At 34.0% G+C, this 24,702-nt stretch overlaps 2 protein-coding genes across 3 annotated transcripts; both read right to left on the reverse strand.

Annotated features, from left to right (window-relative positions):
- Positions 1-3,284: 3,284 nt before the first annotated feature.
- Positions 3,285-6,871, reverse strand: LOC139977228 (uncharacterized). Of its 2 annotated transcripts, none has more exons than XM_071986464.1 (4): positions 6,132-6,871; positions 5,116-5,448; positions 4,588-4,896; positions 3,285-4,035 (listed from the first exon to the last, which is right to left on the reverse strand). In XM_071986464.1, the coding sequence occupies exons 1-4, from the start codon at positions 6,208-6,210 to the stop codon at positions 3,599-3,601; spliced, it is 1,158 nt and encodes a 385-aa protein (XP_071842565.1). In that variant the 5' UTR covers positions 6,211-6,871; the 3' UTR covers positions 3,285-3,598. The 2 variants fall into 2 exon arrangements, with proteins under 2 accessions (XP_071842565.1, XP_071842566.1); XM_071986465.1 differs by lacking the exon at positions 6,132-6,871 and adding an exon at positions 5,983-6,121.
- Positions 6,872-10,426: 3,555 nt separating this feature from the next.
- On the reverse strand, positions 10,427-23,092 carry LOC139977229 (uncharacterized). Its single transcript, XM_071986466.1, has 14 exons — positions 22,936-23,092; positions 22,498-22,842; positions 21,399-21,716; positions 19,852-19,941; positions 18,296-18,317; positions 15,259-15,380; positions 14,838-14,963; positions 14,361-14,471; positions 13,836-14,047; positions 13,137-13,256; positions 12,512-12,623; positions 11,953-12,049; positions 11,188-11,290; positions 10,427-10,975 (listed from the first exon to the last, which is right to left on the reverse strand). The coding sequence occupies exons 1-14, from the start codon at positions 22,973-22,975 to the stop codon at positions 10,913-10,915; spliced, it is 1,881 nt and encodes a 626-aa protein (XP_071842567.1). The 5' UTR covers positions 22,976-23,092; the 3' UTR covers positions 10,427-10,912.
- Positions 23,093-24,702: the final 1,610 nt, after the last annotated feature.

Consider the following 24,702-nt stretch of genomic DNA (forward strand, 5'->3'; position numbering starts at 1 on the left):
GTTTTCATGCATCCTGACTTCATATTATAAGCACTTTTTTGTTAACGATTAACGGTTAACGACAATTTTGTTACATTTATTATATTTAGGAGTAAACTTATTTTTTTCACGGGTCATCTGTATTTTGAGTGGTAGCCTAAACTGTCTGCGATGGTTCAAACTGAATCGAGGATAAGTTGCAACATGGAAGAATGACAATGCCGTTTTAGACTCCTATGGTCATTTTGATCAAATTTGTCTATATATCTAAACAACACCAAATTGGACAACGGTTTTTAAAAACTTGATGATATAGTTTCCAATGTGACCACTCGCTTTGTATTGATTTTCCTCATACGCCACTGTACAATGACACAATGTGTGAACACATCATACAAACGATTGTACCTATATATGGTTTTCCATCATGTTTAGTTACAGATGTAGCCTCTCATTGGCTTGAACATTATTTGAACAATTATATTATGCGTTATGTATTGTTCTGCGCATTATATTAAAAATCCACAAGATGGCGACCTCAACAAATTCGGATATTGTGAGACATTTTTTATTGGACACTTTTCTCTTGTATATACATGTTTGATTTTATATCAAATTGGTATGGTATATTTTTAGAATAGGTCAGGATCGATGGTCAGACACTGGTTTTCTTTTTGGTTTGCTCTTTCGTTGCATGTTCCTTGTCTGGTCAGCGGTCATTTTCTTCTTTTGCTGTGTGTTTGACTTGTATTCTTTTTGTATTTTTTGACTTTTATATTTGTAAAACGCCCTGAGACTTCTGTTACGGGCGCTTAATAAGAACTGTTTATTATTATTATTTTAAGACGCTTTAAATATTTTCTATGGTAGAGGCATTCCTAATAACATCTGAGGTTTAACTTTTGGTGGCTATAGGAAAACGCACTGTTACATCTGAGTGAGGGAGTCGGAATATGTAAGATGAGTAAGTTAGAAATATAGTAGGGAGCAAAACCATTGATAGCTTTGTAGGTGAGGGTGAGAAGTTTGTACTTTATTCTTTCCGAAACAGGAAGCCAGTGAAGTTGACGGAGAATAGATTTAATATGGGATATGTTATATGTGAGGGTAAATAATCTGACGATGTTTTGATTGCGCTGAAGCTTAGAGATTTGGTAAGCAGGAATAACAAATAAAAGGCTGTTACGACAGTCAAGTCTGGATGATTCAAAAACATAAGTTCTCAGTCGACTTGTAATCAATATCCTTGCGAATTTGGCTATTTTAACTGATAGGGAGTGCAGCATAGCGGCAGATGTTATTAACATGAGACAACAATGTGAGTTTAATCATCAAATATAACGCCCAGATCTTTAACAGAGGGAACTGGAGATACAAGAATCGTTAATCTTAACGGAAGTTACAAGGGTGATATAACAAAACCGTGACGAAACATGCATCAATTCGGTTTTGTCGTCGCTGAGAATTAGTTTGTTGTTTACACACCAAGTTTTCATTTCGTTTATATACATGATTCAAGTATCAATAGTCTGATCCTTTTGATCAGTATTCATTGAACACACAAAGTTGTGTATCGTCTTCATAAATCATCCCTAGCATACCGTAAGATGTGACACTGATAATTGCGTGACTCCATATTCAAGATAGCGCCGTGATTAATGTTTAATCTCAATGGTAACAGTCTGCGAGTGGTTTGTGAATAAGATTGTATCCATCTAAGAATAATGCCTTCAAACCATGACTCGGTGTGCAGCCTATCAAACAGAGTTTGGTAGTCGATAGTGTCAAAGGCTGCGCAAAGGTCGAGGAGGACGAGAAGAGATTCTTTGTGGTAGTCAGTGTCGGGGAGAAGTCATTATAAATGCTCAACAGGGCAGTTTAAATTGAACCATTCTTTCGGTAGGCAGATTGAAAGGAGTTATGAAGTGACTTGCAATTTCAAGACAAATAGTCTTGAAATTGCAGAGAAGCAGCTTTTTCAATTACTTTTCCAACGAATTTTAAATTAGAGATTGCACGATAGTTTTGAAAAACGTCAGTGTCTATAAACGAATTTTTTTTATGATAGGAGTAACCATGGTGGATTTTAAGGATGATTGGAAGGTACCAGAGCTTAGTGACGAACTAATAATCTTCGACGAAACTGGCAGAAGCTCGTCAAGACATTCCTCGAGGATCCAAGTTGGCAAGGGATCAGTTGAGCCCGACGTGGTTTGCATCTGTAGGATTATATACGTACTTCTTCATTATCACAGAGATGAAAACATTTGTCATGTGAGTGTGAACACGTGATGGCTACAAGGGGATTTGGGTCCGTAGGTAGTATCGGAAGAGTCACATGATCAAGCTCAGAACGAAGCAACTGAATCATGTTCTCAAAATTGTTGGCAAAGTCATCTGCTAACTTTTCCTGGCAGTCGTGGCTAGGCAACGGAGAGTTAACCATAGCAACGCACATTGAGTCCACGAGCTTAAACAGTTGACCTCCATCAAAGGTTGCAATTTGAGAAGAGTTATAGTCACATTTAGCCGCTGTAAGAAGTATGCGATACTCGAAAGATCTAGCTTCAAGAATTTATCAATTCAGGCCAATACCAATTCAATCAATCTACAGTTTCTAAATGTGAACCGTATGTTTACAATACTATACATTACAATTCAAGATCAATAGTTCATTCGAGAGTTGCTTAGGAGTTAAGCACATATTTGATACCCAATCTTGCATAGGAAATAACAAATGTAAATTGAGGTTACAATGATGAAGACTTTGATTATCAACCGTAACTGGACAATGAAACCATTTGTGAACACATCATACAAACGATTGTAGCTTTATATAGTTCTCCATCTTGCTTAGCTATAAATGAAACATATTTTTGACATGAGAATTGTTTTACAATTTTGCCATGCCTTATGTATTGATCTGATCATTAGATTAAAAAAATACAGAATGGAGAAGTTTACATGTTCGGATAATACCAATTCAGACGCTCTACAGTTTTCTTAAGGTGAAACCTATGCTTAAAATACAATAACATTACTACATCTCAGGATTAATAGTCCGTTCGAGCTTTGCTTTTGGATTTAAGCACATATTTGATACCCAATGCTGTCATTGCAAAAGAAAATAACAAAATACTTAGAATACTTCGATGGCAAAGGTCCTATCTATGGAGCTGGTCAGTTGGTATACTTTTTAAATCCATATTCGTATTCTCTTTCTGCAAAGTCACGTACGATTATAGCAGAACGGTGAAGCTCTTTGGTAGTACATTCAATTTGAGACAGGATGCTTTACTCATTGACAAAATTGTGCATAATGTATTTAAATATATACGTTTCAAACATATCTTAAAAGAAACACACTGAAACAAACAATATCATCAATATTAAACAAAAGAGTAATCTCAGCATCACAACACCATCAAAATGAAGCCCAAATGTGTATATCTTAGGGTGGACATATTGTTCAGATAGTTACGTCTAATGATCCTCCAATAATTTGAAAATCGTTAAAGTCCACCAAGTATGAAATGAATTTTAAACGCACTTGACGTTTATTAACTATTCACTTTATTTTTCATTTTTTTTTAAATCAACTTCCAGACAAAAACTTCTCCTAATTTGAAGCATCTCTAGGACTGCCATTTTGTGCTCCCTTATCTACCATTTCGTAGATATCGATGTAGGTAGGATCCTCTCTGCTAGACGACGCGCCGGTTGCACTCGTGTCTGGAGATAAACATACAGCTCTTGTGGCTTCTAGGGCGTTGTTAGATGGGATAGCAGGAGGTCTAGAAAGAGTATTATAACATCTGGACACATCTACCTCACATCTATTATATCTACGTCTGGTCCTCTCTAATATCCTGCTGGAAAGTCTAGACCAACCTCTTTCAACTGCCGATGATACCGCTGCCGATGGCTCTGTCGTTTTCTTGCAAATTCGTTTACCAACTGCGATGCCAACACAGAATATCCCAAGTGCTATCACCGCAGCAAACAAATTTCTGAGAAACTCTATAAAGTGAGTTAACACTGGTCTGTTCTCGGTAGCTAATGGAAAGGTTACATGCAAAAGATAACAGAAAGACCATGAACAATAATTGTAGTTTGAAGAGATCAAATAATGTTTTTGTTATTTAGTTAACCAGACAATATACAGTGTTCACTTTAAGGATAACGGCCACATTGGCATAGGAAAGTCTCGTATTTTATCAAATGAGATATTGTTACCAAGTATGATCGTAACAAATATAACAACCATTTTGTAATGGTACAAGAATATCTATGTCCTTACGATAAAATATCACCTGAATAAGGATCTGAATGTTGTTTGTCTCTTTGCTTTTTGTCCATATTTGCTATGTTGAATGGAAACAGTGTTGTCACGGAAAGCAATACCATCATTATGTCATATTAATGGGATAAATACTTTATATTTAATAACTAGAGAAAATCATAAGAAGAATAACACACATGTGGCTCTATGATGTGCCATTTAGACTTGATCAAACCTTAAGCCTTGTAACATTAAATCTGTGATATCTCCCAAATGGTAAAAGAGTACGTGAAAATGGTTGCGGGGAAATGAATAGTTAAACCTACCTTCAACGACGTTAATGGTGACAGATGCACTTTGGTCTGCTAATATAGCGCTTTCTACCATGCACGTGATACTGAGTGTGCTTGAAGAGAGTGTCTGATCAAAGGTAGACGTCACATTAATCAGCACAATTCTTCCGTTGTTTCTAATGGATTCGGACTGGACTATATTTCCATTAACTTGCCAAATTATGACACAGGGAGTGTAAACATTGTAAGCATAGCACAGTAGATGTTGCTGTAATGCTACCGAACTCTTATGATATCGAGAAATTATTTTTCCATTCTGCTTGATGTCTAATTGTGGAACGACTGTTGAAAAGGAAAGTCAAAGGAAAGTCATGCAAGATACGTTATGTATAAATTATCTGAATTAAATCGTTTAGGTAATCATTTCGAAATGTTCGTGATTTTATATATGTCATTATTTGCCTATGCTTTTGCTTCACTTCTATCGTAAAGTAAGGCAAAAAAAGAAAGAAAAAAAAAGAAGTATTCAAAATGTTCTGAAAGTTATTTTTAACTTTATACCTTGTAACAAAACACAGAAGGTAGTAACAACCGACCCATTATACCAACAAGTGTATTGGCCACTGCTGTCATTTGCCGGCATATTGGACAATTTTAGTGAGTAATTCTGGATATGACAATGGGCATCGTTCACATTAATAGAGTGTTCTCTTTCATTGAACCTCCGTATGTCGTCTCTAAACAGGATCGTTTCGTTTTCATCTGTTCTTGTCCACAGTAAGCTCTTTTCCTCTTTAGATATGGGACAAACCAAGCATGACGATTTATTTTCGTTAACAAAAGCTATGACGTAGTTGGAACGTGGGTTTGTATGGTCACAGCTGGACACACTCTCTGAAACAGTAATTCACATAAGCATACGTTAAACACATATTACTGGATACAAGTAGTGGTGCAACTATCGGTCACTGAGTGTTTTCCCGAACATGTGAACGTTAATAGCTAGTGAGACAAGAACCATGTTATGTAATTTTCAGTTTAAGCGTTTTTAGTTTGATATGACATATCACAAACGTGTGTACATTAAGCATTATTTGTTATGGAGAAGGAATTCTCATTATTTACAATACTTATTACACATTCCGAACTGATTTATACTGTTGTATGAATTCGTCTTACTTTCATGGGTTTTCGTATTAAGTTAACTTTTTAAAATTCATTTTCATAAACCGAAGAAGAGGGTACCAGCAAGGAGGGAAGAGGACTTGTTCATATATCAGAGATGTTCATGTTAATTTTTTTAAAAGAACTTTCGAAACACTTCCACAAACTAATCTTTTAACCGAAACATTTCTCGTTAATAACATATCTATATATGTTCTCCCTTAAACCACACCGTAACGTGAACAACACCTGATAGTAACATACCATTAGAATCCATGACCAAGATGAATGATACGATTTCATTTCCATATTGATTTTCACTGAATGAAGCTGTTGGCACGCAAATTATTACGAATATGGAAAGAAAACTGATAATATCTCACAATATTAATAATGATCAGGGTTGAACGTACCTTTCGTAAAGACAAACCAAACCAACAAACGAAGCAGGGTGTGAAAAACGTCCATTTTCCCCGTCTTTCTCTCCTTCATGATACAAATCTTTTGAACTAATGAGGTGAATTTGGTAAGTTAAATTAATCGAAATTTCACATTAAAAAAAAAAATTAAAAAGCCCAGTTTTAGCTTATATGGTATATGAAAGTAAAACACATCCTCATAAAAAATTAATGATTGTTATATCTGGAATATGTCTTTGAATTGGATGTTTTAACGATAGTTTCGTCTTTTTGAATAATAGTAGCTCTTGAGTGTCACTCTAAATTTGGTACCGATTAAGCACTTTCACTTTCCGAAGTTTCGAAGTAAACTGAAGAGTAAATATATAGATTACCTTCAACTCTTTGAGCTAATTAAATAATTCGCGGATATTTTAATAGCATTCTTCGAAAGGATGACAAAGCTTTGTCTCATTAATCACGACTCTACATTTTCCCACAAAGACGGTGACATATCTAAATATGGCTCTGAAAACAATAAATTTAAATTTATCTTATTATTTTAAGTGGTAGCACCGCAAGGTTTTCCATGGCCCAATTGAATGTAACGTTTTATTCCTAACAGTGTATTATTCGCTACCTTTTTTTAAATACGTGATTCCGACCGAACCTGAGCTGCCCGTATCCCATAGCCATCACATAAACGTCAACTTATAGAAGAAAAAAATAATGTTTCATATCCGGTTTGTAAAATGGAAAACGAAGGAAGTAGCTGTACATGCAAATGCCCGAGACTGGAAAGATATTTATTTTCTTCCAGAATGAGTACAAAGTATAGATCAAACTGACACTATGTAAGAAAGGCATAGAACATAATTTACCCACAAAAAGAAGCAACAAAATACAGAGTGTTATAAACATGTGACAATTTGATCTAGGACATTGGTGGCTTGTTTGTAAACTCATATCGTGGCATTGAGGTTAATACTTTGTTTTAGAATCTGAAAATCGATAGAAAGCGTTATGAAATAACTATTATAGTAGCAATTTACAATAACCTGATTTGACAAGATGGACAATTTCCGCTTTTTAAACCATCCACTCCTTCCTCTTGTATCTAAAAATGTTGGAAGCAAACTATTTTCTTTTCTTTTTGGACTCTTACATGAATATTGTATGTAACAGTAAGCTCATAAAGCTTAACTTTCATACAACAGGCTGGATTAAACTAATATTAATCTTCATTTTCACATTTTCCATATAATTTCCTTTCATGTAGCCGTATATATTCACAGTAGAAGTATTCCATTACTTAAATCGGATATTAACAGATCGAACTGCATTTGATTCAACAAGTGACATGTATCCACATTTATTTGATACCACCTGCTCTATTTCATTACTCACAAAAATTATGGCTTTCGCTGGTTAAAATGCCGTGATACTCCGTTCTTTGTTTCAACATGTTTTTCAGCACCTGCGTGGTTACGATACCAGTTCCGCTACACACATTACTTCGGCTACGTGTGTAGGGGATAAACAGATGGCTTAACGACATTTTAACAATAATCCAATGACAGGATTGAGTATACATCTACATTTGCACCCGATACACACAGAGAACACAGTTACTACTGTAAATCTTAACGTTTTGTAACCGCAGTAAGAACTGGATTGGGCTATACATCGGTGGCATGTGCTTTTAGGATTACAGTAAGAACTGAGGATATGTGAAGTTTCAACAAATCAAGTTTTTGGGATTTGTTGGGATTACACATATCCTCGGTTCTTACTGTAATCCTTATAGTACATGCTACCGATTTATCAGATTTGTCAGCACGATCCAGTATTTACTGTAGTACAAAACTTTAAGATTTACAGTAGTTACTGTAATCTCTGCGTGAATCGGCTGAAATTTGAAAAGTCAATCAGTGGATCTCAACAATATATAGGACATGTGATATCTAAATATCGTACGATGTGAACCCTTTGAAATGAACTTTCGATTTACGACATGTTCAAAAGTGTTAGCGAGAGCTTTCTTTTTGAAACTAGAGCAGTCACGATCAGAACAATAGAACAATTAAGATTGATTTGATGTTACATTTCGAAGCTGCTTTCGAGTGGGAGATATGCCAGTCATGCGAATGGTAATGGCAAATACGTGGTTCCTCTTTCGTATTTAAAGAGATACGTCGTTTTTTTGAATTCCGTTTCTCACCAAAATAATGTACCTGAAAGGCTGAAACCATTCGTGAAGTGTTGTCAGCAGTTGTAAAAAAGTATTTTTGCTATGTTTTTGTTGATATGGAAAATGGCGACTAAATGTTCATATAGGTTCATCTAGAGAAGGCTAGTACAATTTAGGAACGGATATTTTAATTGTAAAGCATTCCAAGGACACAATAACAACAATAAAAATGTGTTAGGACAACATCATCAACATCCTTTCTGGAATAGCAAAGATTTTGTCATGCATTTCAAAAAGCTTTCAAAAAGCCTTAGTTCATTACGTTGTGTCCTTGGGCTATATGCTTTATCTCAATTGCCTCTCTTTACCCAGTAGTTAAATGGGTACCTGTGAGGTTATACTATTATTGGGCGCAGTAATAACTGCAGCCGACTGGACGGTTTGTCTCTAGTACATGTTATCATTGACCAGGGGTAAAATCACCTATGTTATAAGCGCTTTAAAACATATCGCTGGTTTAAAGCGCTATATAAATCGCACATGATCATCGTTATATTTATAGCAAGTAACATACTATTGAAACGGGGTTTCCCATTAAACAAGGTGAAACATTGGTTTCTTCACTTTCATTGTCACATGTTGTGACATTGGCATATGCCTTTAATAAAAGCAGATCTGTGAACAACGGACAATTAATTTTAAATTAAGTTTCGCATTAATTTTGAAAGGTTTATATTTCAAAGAGAAAGTTAATTAAAAAACAATGATTCAGAGTTTAATTCAACCAAAAAAAAATAGAAAATAATAATCAACTCCATGTTTTCGTAAGATTCGTACCTACATGATAAAAAACAGAACGCATTGTCAAATGTAATGATGCAATTCTGTTCCCCTTAAGAAACAGTGATGGTTATGGTAGTCATGTTTTTTGTTCATTGGCTGTTTTCCTTCAGGCACACCATCTTAAACGCGAATTAGATTGTTAACACACACACACACACACACATATATATATATATATATATATATATATATATATATATATATATATATATATATATATATATATTTATATATTACAAATTGATAATTGGATATGATTGACATATTCTTATGGCTCACACTATGACTCACACTACCTTAATGCGACATAGGTATCTCTGCTTTCATTTTCAATCTAATCAGCATTTACTTAGCCGGCAAATCTAATATATTTATGTTACATTATATGTATATGTATATAAATATATATATATATATATATATGTATGTATGTATATATATATATATATATGTGTGTGTATACATATAAATATATTTGTATACACACACATATATATATATATATATATATATATATAGATATATATATAGATATAGATACACATAATATACCTTCTCCATATGTTCTGCAATCCTTCTCATGGCTTTCTCTAAACATAAAATGCTTATAAAATGGTATGTTAAATGATCAACTAGTAACAATCAACTAGTAACAATCATCTAACCCTCTTTTTTTTCCAGCTAATTTTTATCGACATATCGAACGACTATACAGTGTAACAATAATTGTGCTTAACATTTCTATGATCAATGATGTACCAGTGTAATAGGGTCTAATATATACAATTCTCGTTTTTCATTTTTAAAGGTTTGGCCGTTGCTGAGATACAACATTGGCTGAGAGAGATGCTTGTGCCATGAATCAATTTCTTAACTAGTTTAGGTCGTTCTAACAAAAAGTAGTCACATTCGCCTACAAATAATTGTACCATATAAACCTCAATAAATTACACATGCCAAAAGTAAACTTATTGCAAGGTAGAATCGCGATAATGCCGAGATTTTCAATTTCAACGCATATTTATATAAATGCCGTATTTATTTATTGGATAACATCAGTACTCTTCAGTGAACTTAAAGGTTTGTCCAAAGGAACACATACTTCGACAGATGGCATAGGAACATATTCTCAACAGCTTGATGCAATGTTCATTCAATTATTACTTTAACAATTTGAGAAATGAAATCATTTGAAGTTGACACGTTCTGTACCCAAAGTGAACTTGAAACAAACAGGTGTGATGTCATAGAAGGACAATGATAGAGTTTCGGTATATTTTTCTTTTACATAGACGGAATTCATCTGAATAATTGTGAACATCCTATAGGAATTGGTGTATTAGTAACGTTACATAACCTTGGGTAAAACTGGAACTTTATTGAAGGGTCAGAACAATGAAGTAAAAACTACAGAAAGAAAGAAAAAAAAACTTTGCAGCCAGAGAGAAACTACGACAGTCTCTTTAACCCTATGTTTTTTTCAGCAAATTTTAGCAGGATGCCTAGAATTTATTCCTCTTTCATAATTTTTTCTATGGAACATGATTTTAATAAGCTAGTATTGTGCTGACTAGAGGATAAAGATAATTTGACAATAGTTCGTAAATCAATAGACTAGTTTGATTCCATTTGCACGTGATTGTTGCACCAAACAGGTGGCAAATGTTATTTGTAAAAAAGGAATATCCCGCTTGAATTGATAAGTGAAAGATGTTCTCAATATCTCAAAAGACCTCCCTCTGATTCAAAGCCTTGCCCCTATTCATCCCTCCAAGACAAAGTAAGGCAGTTGTTCATTCTCGAACACATTATCCTTTTGCTTTTCCTGAAATTCAAATAAAAATGATAATTATGGATGCAGGTATTTTTTAATAAAACAAAGGGAACATGTCCTGACAAATATGTGTGATTTATCCCAGAGCAATATTAATGTTTCTGATTCGTATCTTCTGTGCTATTCTGTCAGTAAAATTATATTTCAGTATAATAAGTAACAGTTACAGAAATGACAGAAAACAATCGAAGCTTACAGCATACCTTTTCGAGATTGTTAAAAATATCATTTATTTGATTTTGTATCTCCTTAAACGTTGGCCTGTGTCCTTGCCGAACATCCCAGCAGGAAACCATCATGTTATACCTGCAACAGAAAAGTAAATAAATGTAAAATTCACTTCAATATATGTATATAAAATATACACATTACGTCGTGCAGTAACCTGCGAACAATTCAATAGCTTATACCACTTTTAAAATGCCGACCATGAAGGGTACGCTACTTTAACATAATTGAGGAAGATATATCACATTGTTAGTTTAAAAAAAAAACTTATATCAATACCGTGTTCTCAAACTTTTTTGTCCCGTTAAAACCTTGAATACATCCTGAATTAGATCACAGTAGGTGGTCTGTGTTGTCATTCCCGCAAATACTTGAAAAGCTTGATTTTTTGGTCATAATATTCTTGAGTTTTCTTGAGTTTATCCTTGTAACATGATGCACTTTGGCTGAAGTGCACATTCTTTGTAGAAATTTCAATTTTCCTCTGTGAACAAGTCAGTTAACAATTAACAAAGTAGAACAAAACCGTGGTAAAAAAAAGGAAATTGTCGTACCTCAAGCAATCTATTACGAGCATAAAGATTTCGGTATGTTAAGATATTTTTGGATGTCGAATCTAGGGCATCCTAGTTCATATCAAAAGTGGTGAACAATACTCCAAACAAAACATGAATAACTAATCATCATCTACCATACACCCTATTTTCTGTATTTACATACAATCTAAAATGCTTCCTTACATAGCAGCTGGGCAAAACGATGGCTGAGGCAGATTCAATCCTTCCGCCATGCGTTGCTCGACTTCGGAATTGCTCAGCGTTACAAGTGGCAATGCACCTGGTGAATAAGATCAGATAATTCAATGGTTCATTCACACTTGTTAAACATTTTACAATATTACTGGACCATTGTCAGCCGACCATACATTAATCTGCGGAGAATACATAATTCAATATCATGGATAGTTAATACATGTTGCCCCGCTAACAAAGCCGGATGAAATCGGCCTACGGTTTTTGCCTTCATCTTTCGTGCATTTTAATGAGAAAAACGCACTATAGATCGTTGCTGGACCCCTACTCATTACATAATTCCAAGACCTTTATACAAATTGCTACTTTAATCGATTACGAAAGTTGAGGTTTAACCGGTAAACTTAATTACTACGCCCGGAAGAAATAACTTAGTTTATGATTATTGCATTAGTTTCGTTAGGGAAGTTTGAAGTGTGGCTTTTGTCTTTCTCTATCGTTAGTATATACCATCGCAGGCAGTATAATTTATCAAACCATAACATACCAAAAGAATAGAGTTCCCAGAAAAGTACCGCAAGTCCCCAAACATCACTTGCTTCGGTGTACTGATTGTTAAAAACGGCTTCTGGGGACATCCATGCAATTGGTGGATGTTCCTGCAAAGGTACGTCAGCATGGGAAATCAGATATTTGTATATTTGTATATTTGTATATTTATTTGTTTCATCACAATTTACAGTGTGACGGGAAGTCTCCTATAAAGGCTGTAAGGCTTAACAAAGTAGGAGACTCACCAAAAAGAAAAAAAAGAGAGAAAAACTTAAGAATAGAAAAAGATACATACAAATAAATATGAAAAAATATATATATAAATATATATATATATATATATATATATATATAAATATGTATCTATTATGTATCTATTTCAATTATATTTAATTTCAGTTGTATTTATATATATTTAATAAAATATTAAAATATATAATATGTATATATATATTTATATATATATGTATATATATATATATTATATATTTATTAAAATATAAAAATATATAAAATGTATTATATATATATTATATATATATATTTATATAAATGTATATTTCATTTGTTATAGATATATATATATTAATATATATATATAGATATAGATATATATAAACCTTCTCCATATGTTCTGCAATCCTTCTCATGGCTTTCTCCGTTTGGCAAATGTCATAGATTTTACACTCTCCGTGTTGTGTAAGAAGTACTTTGTTTAATCGCAGCGCTGGATGACTGAACTGCACGGAAATAAAAATAAAATCAATTCTAGTAACGTGATATAAATTCGACGCAGCAAGTACGCTTGACTGACCTTAAAACCCATTGTTTATGTTCTTTTATTAAAAAGTATAACTTCAGTGTATCATACTTTCATTTCTCTGTTATATATTATGCTTTGCATACACTATTCATTCATCTGGATTATGCAGTAAGTATTTTGGTAAATGGCTTTCGTTATAGTACCATTCATTTATAGAAAAAACATTATGCTACTGCTATACTTTTGGAACATTGTTAATTTAACTTGTGCAGGAAATGTTTTATTTCTCTTCTTTCATTCTTTCATTATCTGACGCACATACCATTCATATCGGAGAAAAGAAGATGGTGGAAATATTAAAACTAAGTAATGTGATGATGATGATGTTCATGGTGATAGTGATGGTGATGATGGGGTGATGATGATGCATGACAATGATGATGATGATGATGACAATGATAATGATGATGATAATGATGATGATGATGGTGATGAATATCATCATCAACATCATGATCATAATAATGATGATAACACGGGGAGGGATAAGTCCTACCTTATGTTTGGAAATATAACGGATGCCTTTAGTTACACTTGACGAAAAATACAATAGGTCTCTCAACTGGTTGTTCATGTTGTGTTTGAGGGTCTTGTTCATGTTAACCACTTTTGATATGGCCCGTGATGCCCTTGATTCCTGATAGTTCGACATCATAAAATCTCTCAACGTACCGAAATTCATATGCTCGTAAAAGATTGTTTGAGGTACTACAATTTCAAAAGTAAAGAAACAACAAACAAATAAAAACAAATATCATGGCATTTAAGTGAAAAATACTTTATAATTACGTGTCAAGCACCAACACTTCATCCAAAACAGTAACGAGAAGTAGTTAAAAATAAAACCTAAGGGTTTAAATTCACTGCTCGAAACCAAGTACTCTATAGGGTAAAGAATTGTTTTCCATATTTCATTGCTTTGAATCCCCGTAGCAAACAACTTCAGATTGCTCTTCCCCCTAAAAACAAAGAAACACATTTCAGGCAATAACAGATAAATATAATATAACACATATCTGACCTTCATCAACGGCTATGTATACTATCTGTACAAGGTTGGAATGCTCTTTTAAGGACCTCAAATCAAGTGCAAGTTCCTGAAATGATCTCGCTTCGTCAACAGTGGCGGAACCTATTGGAGTAAAAATTAAAACTTACGATATCGTAATTATGCGAAATATTTATAAGATACGGAGTTACATTCAATGTTTTTAATCTCTTGCCAGTCTGAAAGAAACTGTTTTCTTGGAGGAAGGGGGAGGGGAATGGTTCAGTTACAGCCTATAAACATGCTTGAAGTATTGCAATGAAGTGCATTGAGAGATGATATAACTTAATGCAAGTTTAGAATATTGTTTGGACATTTGAGACCAAAAAGGAAGTATGAGGAAGAAACATGTATTTCATGCGCACCAAAAGATTTCCCCCCGGTATTGTTACCTAATATAATGAACTTTGCTTTTACTCGTAGATTTTGTCGATCATTCTAATGCCTTACCTGACAGTACCTTTGCAAAGCACTTCTGGTTCCTTTCGTTATGAAAATATTGAGCACTCCAATATTCAAACAAAGTTGCAGTTTTCAAACAAACTAATAAAGATGTAGCTTTGCCACTGGTTTGGGCTGTCAATGTAGAGAAAGTTAGATTAAAGGAAAAGAAACAAAAAACTGATTACCGCTTTGTTATATAATGAAAAAAAAAAACATTTCAGTATTGGTTCTTAAGGAAAAAACTTTAATGATATAGTATTGTGGACCTCTGAGAACCTCGTTGAACTACACAATGTTTAAACACACTAATAAAAGTCTAGTTTCAATTGTACAATGAGTCATAGATATTTTTGTTTAACAATCGATTTAAGTATAATAAAACTTCTTTTTTTTTGTTAGCACTTGTGTCATCATTAACATTCCTTACATGACCCGTGTACATCTACAGGTGTGTCGTCTCCTTCTTCATCGTTGATGTCATCATATGCAAGAACGCTTGTTCTCGTATTTACTGCTGCATCATCATTTGTTTGCGAGCTGGAAAATTGCCTTTCGATTTTAATCGAGACAGAAACAAAAATCAAGATTGGGTATCATGTCAGTATATCATATGTCTTTCAAAAGAAAAGCGATCTATTTCAACATTCATGGAGAATGACAAGTAAATGTAGTTTGATATTGCCGATGGATAACTATTAAGTTAAGAGATACGACAAAATAACTCGATTTCAATAACGGCTGTATGCTAATGATTTTGACATGGTGTGCACACATGCAGGTTCCCAGATGTCCATATTTCATGGTTATAAAACAGGGATGATCTCTGATATTGTCAGATGATTGTTTTGGCAGATAATCGCCAGGTAATTTCACCGGTAGGGTCTAACAAGTTAACAGCTAGAGAGCTTACTTCTTCTGCGTTATACTATTCTTTAATAAGGTGAAATATAAATCATGAATTTTCCGCAAATAGGACATCGATTAAACGCCACTGCTGGTTGAGTTGTTTTAAAATCGATTTTTTTTCCATAAAAAAAAAGCCTTATCGAGGGATGTCATCAATTTCAGTAACAGTAATCAAGAGCAACATAGAAATTATGTACATTGCTTGGTCAGTACCGAAGTGTGTAATAACACTGTAACACATGTTGGACCTGTCTGTAGATACTAATGTGCACCCGATGTACATGGCTTGATCAGAACTGAAGTGTCCTATAACACTTTTAAACATGTTAGACCTGTCTGTGGATACTAATGTACACTCAATGTACATGGCTTGATCAGTACTGAAGTGTCCTATAACACTTTTAATCATGTAAGACCTGTCTGTGGATACTAATGTACACTCAATGTACATGGCTTGGTCAGTACTGAAGTGTCCTATAACACTTTTAAACATGTTAGACCTGTCTGTGGATACTAATGTACACTCAATGTACATGGCTTGATAAGTGCTGTGAATAAAAGACAACCGTTCATCAGTATAAACTGAATTGTGTTATAACACTGTAACAAATGATACTGAAAAAAAATACTTACAGACGAATTTTTTTCTTCAAAGGCTGTTTCAACTAATGACTGGTTATGAGTCTCAACAACTGCCCCTATGTTCAACTAGTAAGTATACTCTTGTAAAGATGGTTCAAATTGCAGATTGTTAGCGTTTTGCAGTAAAGAGTTATCCATTTTCTGTTATTGGCGAAACCTTTGGAGCAGGGACGTAGCCAGGGGGGGGGGGGGAGCAGGGGGAGCGACCGCTCCCCCCCTTTCAGTGTCGAAAAAAATGTTTAAAAACTGTTGTTTTTTTAGCATGGTATTTTGTCAGTGCTCTTTTGATCTTGAATACTCGTCAGCTCCGTTAACTCGATTGTAATCGTAGTAACATTCACGCCTACTGATTCAACTACTACTTAGTTTGGCAGATGCAATTAGCTAAATTTAGCCTATAGCCTATTACAAGCCTACAGTTGGCCACTGCGTAATAAAATACATATTGCCTACCTAACCGCACTCTATGGAATGTTTCGAACCGTATGCACAACAACGTCGACAACGTTCGTTCTCATCCTTTCTATGATTCGTCCTAAGTTGTTGCACGAACAGCATGTTATGAAGCTAAGCTAGCAATCGTACGTGATACGCACTTCCTATAAATAATTATTACACTGCTAATACACTGCGATAACGATATTTGTTTTTAGGCCACTGCATATCTGGCTATATTCCAAAATATAAAAGATTATATTGTCCATCAGTTAAGTTGGTCAAATGTATTAAAGTCCAGACATTGGACAATAAACAAGAATCACCCTACTTGAAAAATTGTAAAAGAGCACTATGTTTGTCTTTCTGATATATTATGTAAAAGAACATGTAAAAGAATTCAAACAGGAAACAAAATCTGCTGATAATATGATATCATATGATCAGGGGCGTAGCCAGTATGTAGCACTGTGGGCCCGGGCCTACACTTTTTTTGGCCAAGTTATCTTTTTTTAAAAACACCCATATTTCAAATCCATAAGCTTGCTGGACGAGTTAAAGAGTCTAGACAGGAATAACTATTGAAATGAACGTAGCAAGAATATGGCTTAATTAGGTGACCTAGTCTTCTAATTTAGGCTGTCATTTCTATCGCGTGCCGTTTCATTCAACACTCTACCCGCCGAAAAAGACTATAGGATCCGATCTTGTCAGTGTTGTAACATCTAGTTAAGAACCTGTTTACGCAGATAATATTTCAGTTGAGAAAACAGTTGAGAAAGTTGAATCAGATGGCAATCGTCGGATAGCTATCGCCTTCTCTTATTAGGCTAACTTAAACATTTACAGTTGTATCAAAGACAATTACTGGCTATAGTTGTATCTAAGACATTTCTGGCCTATTTATATATGTAACTACAAGTATCAGCAGTTGAAAAGTAAGACTACTCTGTACATGTACCTTGCTAATTTTAAATACATTATGTATTATTGAATTATGTACTATCTTAACTCATTTGGTTTTTTGGTTGAAAAGTGATATTGAATGAGGTGTCTCAAGTTAGCAAGAGGCCATGGAACCAGCATGAACACTCGGGAAGGGCCGTTTCCGGCCATCTGGGGGGTTTGTAAAACCAAAAATTTTCTTGTACGCTCCGCGCCAACCGACGGTGGCGCTCCGCTCAGATAGTCGTGCCTACATTTTTGAAAATCGATATCAATCGCAAAAAGTGCTCCCCCCCTTTCAAATTCCTGGCTACGTCGCTGCTTTGGAGTAGTCTAGTTAGTCCAGTCAATTATTTTGCATATGATTGTGTGTTTAGCATTTTTGTTTGTAATTTCTTCTCAGTAGGAACTGGTCATAGATATACCACATGTTAAGAAATTATTACACATACCAGTTTTAACTGATTAACGGGTACTCACTTTATACCAGTTTTAACTGATGAAGTCATGAAAATCATGTGTTTAAACAAACTTACATTTTATTTAGACTTGCTTTCCCTGTTGAAAAAAAAACACATTAATATTGAAGGTAATTGACTGATAAGTATTAACAGTACGGAAAACACAATCTACGAAATTGCAATATTTTCACAAATTTTGAATACGTTGTGTTTCAACGTGATAACAGCCTTAAAGATAAAAGGCTAAACAAACACGTGACAACATTCTAACCTTATCATAAGTATGAGATGTTTAAAGGGGAAAAATTAGTGACAAGCTGCAATTAAAACATCGCGAACCAACCTGCTCCTAAAAGAAGCAAGATGGACACTAAAACAAGCGCAGCAACGCTTCAGAGGCCCAGCTAAGCATCTAATTGAGAAATTTGTATAGATTGGCAATATTTATAATCAGGTTATATATTTTTTTGTTTATAATGTTAGATATAAGCGGGTTAATGGTGTCATTTCTTTCACTTCCATCTCCTTCTCCTTTCCTTATGGTCCTTCTTAGAAGATAAGGTTGGTTTTTGTATGTGTGTTTTTGGATACTTAGAAACCAGAGCTGTCTTTGAACTATGTTCGAACCAGAATGCAAAACTATATTGAGGTTTCTAGGACGACTTTATCCTAACAGGGTATATGAGCCACTGCTATCCAAGTAAGATCTTTTGAAACATTTTGCTTATATGAGATACTGTTGAATGTTTCATGAAATTTTACTATAAAAAATGTCAATACATTTATACTCAAAATGACACCTCGTGGGAAATATGATTCTTGTCAATGTTACATATCATTAGCTATGGTGGTCACAACGTTTTCACATTTGACGCCAAATTATGTTGGTCGTAAATATCAAGGGGTTTGTGCAGCTCAGAATGGGCTATCTGTATAATTCCATTCTCGAGATAAAGTAGTTATAAGGTTTTTATTGTTTATCCTGTTGACTTCGGATGAATCTTGACCTCCAATAAAATTCATAAGGTCCCTATCTAACAAACCAACATGCCAAGTATGCGGGTCGCCAATGATTCACGTGTATACATTAACCTGGACCGACGATGTCAAAACGTACCAACAATGGAGGGTCTCGTGACGTGCTCCCTTGTAGCTTTCAACTCTTATAGTACTCCTTTAATGTATATTCTACAATAACTAATGTAATAATCTAATAGTTACCACAATCCTTGTGAACCTACGCGAACATTGTAATATAGCTAAGTGTTTCATTTTTGCAATGTTAATCGCAGTTTTTGTTTGTAAGTCCAACATTACATTTTGAGAATATTTTTAAAACAGTCGAAGATCAGATTATCTGGAACACTTCTATTAAACTGTCGTGGGACAGTTTCACCCAACTTGACACAGGGGTAGTCAATTCTCGTGACCACAATGATCTTCAAGTTTATAAAATATGATCGCAAGTATGAAAACATAATTCTCAGAAATTACTAACGAAATTTTAGCCATATCGACCATTACATTTGGGATGTTGTCAACGTTTCATCATAACTGAAGAAAATACAGAAGGCCCTGTTTTCGAGAAAGAAAAAAAGAAAAGAAAAAAAAAGAGGAATTTGTAAGCTTACTTTTGTTTCGGTGATATAGCAGGAAACTTGTCACAATAGAAACAACGAACAAAACCGGTGATAATACAAATAGAACGATCACGCCTTTTTCTTTTGTAGGAAATAAAAAGAAACCAATACGGTATAATTAGTAACATATTGAACTAAAATAATATAGTTTGTACATGTTAGAGAAACTTAGGTACGTGCCGCACATAGTTATTTATTTCACATCGTTAACCGGGAATCCAGAGTGAGAATGTCCAAGTTGGAGCTTGGATTATGAACAACCATTTTTATTATCGGCAAATGTTTTGTTTTGGGTAGAACATTTATGAAATGTTGTATATAGTAAGGCAACTGAAAGGAGTTAGTACTTCATTTTGTTAAATGGGATGTTTTACCAAATTTGATGGCTGTTCTAACAGTAGCGGTATTATCGTCAAACAATGTGTTACGCAATATTCTGAAATTCCCAGCTAAAGTTCACTCTTGTATCTATAATATAATTACGACATACTAATTAAAAAACTTTACAAAACATTTCACCAAGTCGCATTTTTACCGCCAATACAATGCATACTTAAATAATCATTCCAGCAATTAAGAAGATAAAATCGTCATTGACTGAAGCTTTAAACAAAAACCCCGGATAAATAACGCTTTTATATGCATTTATTCTATGTATTTATCGTTTCTTTAATAGGGATTGTTGCATCAGCTTTAGCATAAACTTGTACGACAACTACGACTCTATGTATTATCTAGATCGGACAAATTGTAACGATCAGGGTACAACTAGAGGCGTCGAATGCCCGCAGATCCAGCAACGAGCGCACTGATAAGTAATTTGGCTCCTTTAAATGTAAACCATGCTTGAACTCTCATACTTATAGTTCGTTGAGATGATTGAAGAGAGTTCGTTGAGATGATGAATAACTTGATTAGCGAGTCCTTCTTTCGGAATGAGCTTTAAAAATAGCATTTTACATTGATCTGGGTCAGTCAATGTCTAACTCCTCAACTTGAGAAATACTTATCTTTACCTTATTTCCCTCGCTAAAAGGTTTAGTAACGATATAAAGTAGATTGATGAGGATAAAGTAATAAATATAAAACTACTAAGTATGTATACCCTTTGTGCAGTTATAATGCAAGTATTTCTTACATTTGCCTATCATAACTTAGGTGCCGTTCCTGTTGAGATTATTAAATATATAAGTTATCTCCTTGCATTGTAGTTTTTTTTTATAGTAAGTTAGAGTTTCATTCAGTGAGGTAGGTATTTACTAGCATACAAATCAGCCGAGCACCATTCTCTATCACATCAATTTGATTCAGTGAAATTACATTGTTTTATAGACCAATATGAGCATAAATTTAAATGAATATTCTAAAAATACAGTACCCGATTGATTGCTTAGTTTGTGGTTCTCTTTCTGGATATACATTATAAGAACAGTTGGCAATATCGCCTCTTCAAGCTTCAAATTTACAAATTTATTTCTAGTTATGCTACAGTGAAGACAAATATATTAAATATATTGAACAACGTAACGGAGACTTACCGGTGTCATTCTGTCCGAAAGTATGGCGGAGCACAATAAAATTACTTCCAAACGCTACAAAGGGGCCGTCAATTTGACAGGATATGTTCGCAAAATTTCTTCTGAAGGGAACGGATGTTGCGGATATTGTAGAATTGAAATTCGCAATGCTCCTGTCTCGGTCATTAAACATGTATTGTTTGTGAAAGAGTCCATCTACGAACCATGTGATGTTGAAAGGCTGAATGGCTCTGTAAATTACGCATGTTAGATCATCCACCACTGCCTCTGTACTTGGATAGTTGTCATGACTAAATAGAATTTTCACTGTTGGGGTGACTGACAAAATTAAGTAAAAATATATTAATAAGATTTATGGTACCTATTCTCCACCAACCTTTTTTGTTGAATATAAAAAAAAAAATCAGCGAACAAGGGCACGTTAAGCAGGAGGGCCTACTAGGATTTCGATTACAGTATATCTACGGTATTATTGGGAAATCAATTCCGTGATACTAGGAATTTATGTGTCGCCATTGCCAATCCTCAGCTAAAACAAGACACGACGGTGGACATAGGAAACACTGTGGACAGTCTTGGCTTTACCGGGAGTCAACTAACAACCTTTTACAAATTAAGTCTCACAAATTACACAGAAATGTTAAAATCGACAATTTACACATGCTCATTGCTTCCATTACAATAATCGAACATTTAAATATGCTGTTCCATTCAATCCTAGGGCTTTGGTTTGTGATATGGAGTTGTAGCTACGAATAATTAAGAAAACATCATGCATAATTGGACAATAAAGAGTTGGAATCTTGTGTTTGACAAAATATTTTTGAGTAATCCTTTTATATAATTCGAAAGATGACTTACACATATTATACATGAAGCTAGTAGGATTGGAATCAAACCGAAATGTACCAAGAAGCACTTATATTATGCCAAGAGTGTAAGCATTCCTACAGTTGGCAATGTAACATTACAAACGGCTTTAAACGTTCATCATCGTGGATATGTATTCTAAAAATATTTCAACAAAATACAACTGTATTGGAGGAAAAGAAAAAGAAAAAATACAACCGGGAGAAGATGCACCTAATGGAAATCTTACCTTCTATCTTGATTTTAAAAACTGCAAGAAGTTCACCAGACCTCCAACATGTGTATTCTGTATCACTTAAGTTTATAGGAATGTTTTGAATTCCAAGAGAATAGTTTCCAGGACTGCAAGTATTTAAAGAGGATTTATAATAATCAGTTACTGTGATGCTGTCTCTGTAGAGTCTTAACTCCTTCATTCCCAGCCACCATTCCATTTTCTTGACCTCGCTATCTGTGACTGGACACGCCAGGCATAAGTCTTCTCCTGGTTCTAACAACAATGTAACATTCCGAATTGTATCCTTTGTAGCGTTGATGGTATCTGAGTAACTGATCAGTACCAGGAAAAAGAGCGCTGCGTTGGGATAGAAGATTAATACGATTTGATATAAATAGTTGTAAACATAACAGCGAATAATAACTGCAACTTTAAATGGCATACACTAACCTTCTAATCTATTCGTCATTCCACTGACAGAGTACTTCATTTATCGACAGCAAACTTAACCAACAGTCAAACAGTTCGAGAGTTAGGCGACACAGTCTAATCCTTGTGAGAGTTACATCACGATAATATATACTAATGTCATCACTTCAAACATGCCCAAGCTTCAGGTAAAGATCTTGCACTTTCGCTTTGTTTGTTTGTCCTTCTTTGAACCATTGCTCCACTAGCGAGGGCCAAAATACAAGGCTATATAGGCTAAATAGGCTATAAATATATATACATATATATATATTTATATATATATATATATATATATATATATATATATATATATATATAAAGACTATTTTTTATATATATACATATAAATATATATATATATATATATATATATATATATGTATATATATATATATATATATATATATATATATATATATATATATATATATATATATATATATTTATCTATATATATCTTTTATACTTTTCTATTATGTATTTTACGAGATCCGGCTTAAGGAATCACAAATGATATTCGAGTTGGTTAGCATTATGTTTGATCTCTAGTGTAAGTAAACAGTCTCTAGTATATATATATATATATATATATATATATATATATATATATATATATATATATATATATATATATATATATATATATCACAAATGATTTCGAGTTGGTTAGCATCATGTTTGATCTCTAGAGTAAGGCAAAATATGTCACCAAAAACAGAATTAGTATTGTTCGATATAGGTGAAAAACGCCTACAGTGGAATTACGACCTTCCTTACCGGTTTACCGGTTTAGTCCATGGCCTAGTTGGTTAGGGTGTGCGCGTACAATGCGGGAGGCCTGGGTTCGAATCCCGGTGGAGGCTGGAAGCTTTTTCACTGTTCTTGATTTTCCAATTCATTACGATTTTCATAAATATATATATATATATATACATTTATTTATATCATATAATATATATAATCGAAATCGTAGTGAGTTGGGAAATCCAGAACAGTTAAAAAAAATAGCCTTCCAGCCTCCACCTGGATTCGAACCCGGGCTCCCCGCTTTATATTTGGACACTACCACTAGGCTATGAACGCTGATTGTATGTCCAGAGGTTCGAAACCGGTAAAAAAGGTTGTCATCCCACTGTAGGCTTTGTAGTTCTATTTTGGTGACATATTGCCTTACTCTAGAGATCAAACATGATGCTAACCAACTCGAAATCATTTGTGATTCCTAAAGCTGGATCTCGAAAGATACATGATAGAAAAGTATAGAAAGATATATATATATATATATATATATATTTTTATATAAATGTATAGATATATATATAGATATAGATATATATTTATATGTATATATATATATATATATATATATATATATATATATATAAATAGTCTATATATAGCCTATATATGTATATAGAAAGCCGTTATATAAAAATATACATATATATATAGGCTATATTTATGTATCCTATATATAGCCTTTATATATATATATATCTGCTAGAATCCCCAGCAGTCACTTCAGCTTTGTATACTATGGAGGGCGTCAAGCACTCTCCTCCGAGGGGGCAAGTCTTTCGCATTCTGCAGTTGCATCCATGGTTGGGTGGGTTTTCAACGGCCTTCGATAGAACGTTTTTATTGTGGCTGTTGATAATATTTTCTAAGTCTATAGATATTGGTATGTGCGGAGGGCAGTTCAAAACAAGGTTCAATAACCACAAAAAGTCGTTCAACTTGAAGAAT

This window comes from Apostichopus japonicus, chromosome 12, assembly GCF_037975245.1.
Source record: "Apostichopus japonicus isolate 1M-3 chromosome 12, ASM3797524v1, whole genome shotgun sequence".
Taxonomy (NCBI): domain Eukaryota; kingdom Metazoa; phylum Echinodermata; class Holothuroidea; order Aspidochirotida; family Stichopodidae; genus Apostichopus; species Apostichopus japonicus.